A 6020-nucleotide genomic window follows, 5' to 3' on the forward strand; every position below is an offset into this window, starting at 1 on the left:
AACAAGTTGTAAACGTTACAAAAAGGAAGTCCATGTTAAGTTTAGGTCAATTCATGCTGAGGTTCACAAAAAGTTAAAGGTTTACAAAACTCGGATCCTAAATCTTACTGAGCTCTTTTAGACAAATATTCAAGCGAAAGGAAAACTGTTTTGAATAAAATTTCTAGTGAGGTATTTTATAAGCATTTTAGTAAGCATAATCAGAATGTAAATGATGTTGGCTTAGGGTTTCTAGGGACAGGAATGGTATGGAAGATGCATCTCAATTTTCTTTTAATAATGAGAACTTAGAATTAGTACATGATTTTTTTTATCATGAAAACTGGTAAATTTGCTAAACTAAAAAAACGTCTAATTGATCATGTTCTGTCTGATAAAAAAGCTAGAAAATTGTTAATATCGGTAGATCTACAGATCCACTTGTATAATACAATGATTGTTTTGATCATTTGCCATGGCTCTGAAGTCTGGGGAATAGAAAATTTAAAATGTATTGATCAGTTTCAGCTTTAATTTTGCAAAATGATACTTAACCTCAAGCAAAGTACTCCCAATTGTTTGTTATATGGTGACCTTGAAGTAACTCCGATATCTTTACAAATAAAAAGTAGAATTATTTACTTCTGGCGTAAGCTTTTGAATAGTAAAGATAATAAGATTTGTAATAGTTCATATAAGACTGCACACTCTGTATATGTTATATGTATGTTTATATAAATCAGAGTTTGTATTCGAAGATTATTCTAACATACTACTTGGCAACTGTCTTCAGCTTTGTTAAAATTTAGATGTATGAATCATAAAATGAAAATTAAGAAAGGTAGATTCCTAAAAATAGAAAGAAATTTACGTTTATGTACTTTATGTAATCAAGCCAACTGGATGACGAATTTCACTATCTCTTTTATTGTTCACACTTTGGTAATAGTACACGTAGATTTATTGAACCGTATTATTATAGATATCCTAATGTATTGAAATTTGAAGAGCTTATGAATAGTGACATCAAATCACATTAAAGAAATTGCTTTATTTTGTAAAGAAATAATTACAACATGCAAATAATAAGTGTAATGCTGTAAATTAGTCTACTAGAAATCTTGTTAATGAAGCATAATATTTGGTTATTATTTAGAACAAACTCATATCTGTATTTTATGGGTACAATGTTATTGTCGCTCATTCTCATGTTTTTATGTATGTTTTTTTATGTATATTTTTCTGTGTTCCGGTTGTTAGAATGTTCACAATTTTGTATTTTATGTCACATATTCTTATGCACCATGACGGTATTGACTAAATCTTCAATTCTCGCAGTGGTTACTTCCCTCGACCAGGACAATAAAAAACAAATAAACTACAATAAGGGATCACCTTCCCTGGGTCAATCAATATGAGACTGAGCAGAAAAAGAAAAACGGGGCTTTAAAAAGGTTAAAAAAATCAGGACCATGTTCTGATATTAAAAAGTTTCCTGATATAAAACATCTAGTGCGGAAAAGGTTAAAGAGGTTTATAACCAGTATCTCGAAAACATTCCTAAATTAGAGTTACATTGATGCCTAAAATGGTAACAAACCTATTACTTAAAAGCTGTACTTATTTATTTAACATTTAAAACAAGAAATATTTGCTGTTCCCCCCATTAAAGTACAAAAATTTCAGTCAGTTTTTAGCCTCAAATCTCCCTAATCCCTTGCGTCCTTCAATAAAATAAACCATGAGAATGGTCAATCTGTCCCTTCTATGCCAGATATCCAAACAGGAGCAAAAGGGATGGAGAAACTGCAATAACCTAAACCCCATAAAGCCTGATAAAATATAACGAAAAATTCTCAACTCTTTCTAAAGCGTTCTCTCCAATCCTAGAGGTTATTTTGCAAAATCCATCGATCAAGGCTTCTTGCCTTCCAAATGGAAATGGAATCTTCTAGAAAGGCGTTAGGTAAATCCCTGCCAATTATAGGCCACTTTTCTTAATATATGTAAGGTTATGAAACACATAATTTCCTCTTCTATCATGAAACATTTGACCAGCCACAACATCATTTACCACCTACGACATGGTTTCAGGGAAAATATCATGTATTTAGCAACTTGTTTTGTTTGTAAATGACCAGGTCACCACAGTCTATGAGAAAATGCAAGTAGATCTGATAAAGTTATGAGAAAGAACTGCTAAAATGATTATGGAATCACAGATCAAACTTTAAGATGTGTCAAAGATTTTGTAGATAACAGACAGTTGTGATTAATGGCTGCAGCTAAAACCCGATCGCAGTATCCTCATGCGTCCAAGGCTAAGATTTTGGACCCCTTCTGTTTCTTGCATTTATAAATGACCTCCCACAAAACATAATTCCCAGATACGCTTGTTTGCAGACGATATTGCAATATACATTGCTTTGACATCTGCATACCAATCAGTCACCCCAAAAATGACCTAAATCGGTAAAAAAATGGGAGTTGGAGTGGGATATGGAATTTTACCCCTCCATGTGTCAAGTTATCCACGTCACAAAAAGGAACACACCCTGTCCCAACACAATACTACCTTCATGGAGTCCAATTCGAATCGGTTACCTCAGGTAAATACCTCGGCGTTGATATATCAAAAAAAAACCTTACACGGGATGTAAACAGGAAATTAAAGAAAGCAAATCAAACTTTAGGATACCTACGCACAATCATAAAGATTAAACCCCAGTCCGTTATCTCCGTTGCTTACCACACGTTAGTCAGACCCAAGCTTGAATATGGTTCTAAAGTATGGTCTACCGACACCAAAATAAAAATACATGTATATTAAATTGAAAATATACAAAGAAAAGCAGCTCGATGGATGAAGCTAGATTATTGTCATATTATAAATTCTACTTCTTTTCTAGGACTTTACACCATTTGAACTACCTACCCCATGCAGTTGCCTTACTCCCTACCTAGGAGAAGTCCAGTGCAGCCATAGCTAGCAATTAACATGTCTCACCCTAGTTTTCCGCAACCCCCTTATTGATGTTCATGCAACGTTCTCTTATTCCATTATAAAGTGGGCAAATGAAAAAGAAAAGGTGTGTAGTTTCAGTAAGACAACAGCTCCATAGTTCTGACTGAGAAATGTTTTTAATCCTGAAAAGATGATGACTACATGCTGTTCTTCTAGAATCATGGCTACGTTCATTTATGATACGTTATGGATATGCATTATTCTTATGCAAACACTTTTATTATTTTTAAGGGCACTACCTCTAATTAATGAATACATGTATATATGGAAAGAAGAAAGTCATCAGTGGGAAATTATAAACAAAAACATCACACTAAAAATTCTGCACACCACACCCGCGGAATTGCCTGTCCAGTATGCTAACCATTACACCACATCATCCTTCTGCCGGAAGTATAAGTTCCTAAGTAAGTTTTAACTTCCATGTTCTTTCATATGAGTTCCGATCTAACGTTAGGCGACAATAATGCTAACCCATTAGCGCCGGTGTATTTTTCAATAAAAGAGTGTGTAATGAACAAAATAAATAATTAGTTTAAAAATGAATAACGATGATGGCGAACAATTAAATCGGATATATAAATAACATTTTACATCATTCATTTACTATAAGAGAATGAATTATTTATTTCCAGTCAAATTTTATTTGACTTGTTTATATAAGCCATACCCCTCAGGTGAATTATGTCAAAACCAAAAAAAGGCAATTTCAAATAATAATAATACAATTTATTAGAGCTAGCAGACACGTAAACAACGATAAGTCAAATACAAATTACAAATTGAAATTATGTATCAGTGTTATGCAGGACTACACATAAACACTTTACAACATCAATGAAAGTAAATGTTATTTAATCAAAGATAGAATGATCTATTCATTAAAAAAACACAGAATGAATAGGAACAAAACCGCTTTAACAAATGTTATAGAATATATAAGCGGAAATAATTAAAAATGAAACATAAACAAATTAAAAACATGCAATACAGAACTAAACAAGCTAAACAATAAAGAACACAAAAAGGGCGGGAGGGAGTGGCAAATTTGAAGAAAACAACCGACTAAATACGTGTCTTGACAAAAACTGTAATTAAAAGGCGCCAAAACCGAACTTAAATACAGTTTGGCGTAATGATACAAAAGTGACCCTTGACCTAACTGATGAAATAACCAATCAAAAAGGTTGTTTATTAATATACAACAAATGGAATGGAGTAATAGTACAAAAATGACCTCTGACCTATATAAAAAACAACCAATGAGAAAGGCTGTTTTATCCATAATTAAAAGATTTTATTGTAAACAAAATGCTTCAAATGAGATGGACACTCCGATCTATAACAAACAAACTAATATCCTCTAATCACTTACTTTTAATCATGTTTAACTTTATTCTTCAACCAAAATATCGATTATCTTATTATAAAACGAATTTTACATAACAAATTCTCATTATACTTAATGTATATAGACTCATCGTCTATGATAAAATACAGTTGTGCATTAAATGAAGGAAAACATTTAGTGTTTTTATACCTGTTGCGAATGTAAACAATATGGCGGACACCATCACGCAAAACATTTTGTGCAAAATTTGTGGTGAAACTAAAAACCTTAAACGATGTGGGACGTGTAAACGAGTTTACTATTGCTCACGGGAACACCAGTTAAAAGACTGGAAAGGACATAAAGAAACTTGCAAAGAATTAAAATCCAGTCAATACGAAGAACAAACAGGTACTAATGGTATGGTGTACAGTAAGGGTAATAAATGCGGTATCGGCGAAGGAAAGAGTAATATATGCGGAATCAGCGAGGAAAATTTGAATATAGGTAAAGTTGATGAAAACCAACGTTCTGGTAATGGTAGTTGTTTAAGTAAAGAGGTCATGGTCGTAGAGTCTGATTCTAATGATTTGGTACCTTTTGACAATAGGCCATTTAGATACGAAGAATTTACAAGCATGCCGTCAAACACTTCTGAAATTGACATCGCCAAATTCGCCGTTAATACGTTGAACGAAAAAGGATTCTGTGTAATAGATGGTTTATTTACAAAAAGTCAGTATCAGAAATGCTTTAAAAGATATAAAAATTTGCGCAGACGATGAGAAATTTAGCAGCGGAAAAGTGGGTGGTGCAGGACAAGTAGAGAGCAAGAAAAACAAGAAGTGATAGCCGATATTAGCCAGGGGGTCGAAACGTATAGCAGTGCGATACTCCTTAAGTCGAGGTGAATTCATGCGATACGCCCTAATTGCGGACGGGAGCGAAAAACGAAAGTGGGTATGAGCATAGTTTTTTTTCCAAATATTTGTTGTCTATTGTATTTTTTGAAAAATAGCATTGTGCTTGCTGATCAGAACTTATAATTGTGCATGATTGTGAAAATAAATACTAAATTTTATTGAATTGAGGAAGTTATTGAGGTATTTGTATGCTGCTGCAAATTCAACCCGTCAACCTGATATGCACATGCAAACGAATAATGTATCAGTCGTTTTAAAACGAGATATTCGATTAGTTTAAGTCCCAACATGTTTATTTTTGAAAAACAAAACGATATACAAGAGTAGTTTTCCATATCTATCCGAAAATATATAAAATATTTCCAGTTTCTTACTGTACGCCTAGTATTTGGTCGATAAACCAAACTGTACGCACAAATGTTGGTATGTTTTACTGTAGCAACTTCCTTATTACAGTACATTCTTATTCAATTTTGATGAAATATCAAGTTTTGAGTTTGTATGTTAATCATATGTAAAACTACAGTGTCAATTAAAACAACAGTGTCAATTAATGTATTATACTATTAATAAAGTTTAATTTAAATATTCTTTTCTCACAAAGGTTAATCATTAAAATGAGATAAGTTATGCACAGAAACTTGAAATTCTTACTATCAAATAATCAATAGTCACGATAATATTCGTTTTGTTTCTTCATTTTTTTTTTTTTTGCAATGGAACTTGAAATTTATTTTTAAAAAATACTGTTTCATTTCCTCTA

At 32.4% G+C, this 6020-nt stretch overlaps 1 protein-coding gene across 1 annotated transcript; it reads left to right on the plus strand.

The window, feature by feature from the left end:
• Positions 1-4554: 4554 nt before the first annotated feature.
• LOC132757936 (rho GTPase-activating protein gacZ-like) lies at positions 4555-5190 on the plus strand. Its single transcript, XM_060749437.1, has one exon. The coding sequence runs from the start codon at positions 4565-4567 to the stop codon at positions 5117-5119; it is 555 nt and encodes a 184-aa protein (XP_060605420.1). The 5' UTR covers positions 4555-4564; the 3' UTR covers positions 5120-5190.
• The last annotated feature ends 830 nt before the right edge of the window (positions 5191-6020 follow it).

This window comes from Ruditapes philippinarum, unplaced genomic scaffold, assembly GCF_026571515.1.
Source record: "Ruditapes philippinarum isolate M1 unplaced genomic scaffold, ASM2657151v2 ctg730_1_1_1_1, whole genome shotgun sequence".
Classification (NCBI taxonomy): domain Eukaryota; kingdom Metazoa; phylum Mollusca; class Bivalvia; order Venerida; family Veneridae; genus Ruditapes; species Ruditapes philippinarum.

Excerpts from the sequence above, each read along its gene's own strand:
- LOC132757936 (XM_060749437.1), top strand. The coding sequence starts at position 4,565 with ATGGCGGACACCATCACGCAAAACATTTTGTGCAAAATTTGTGGTGAA.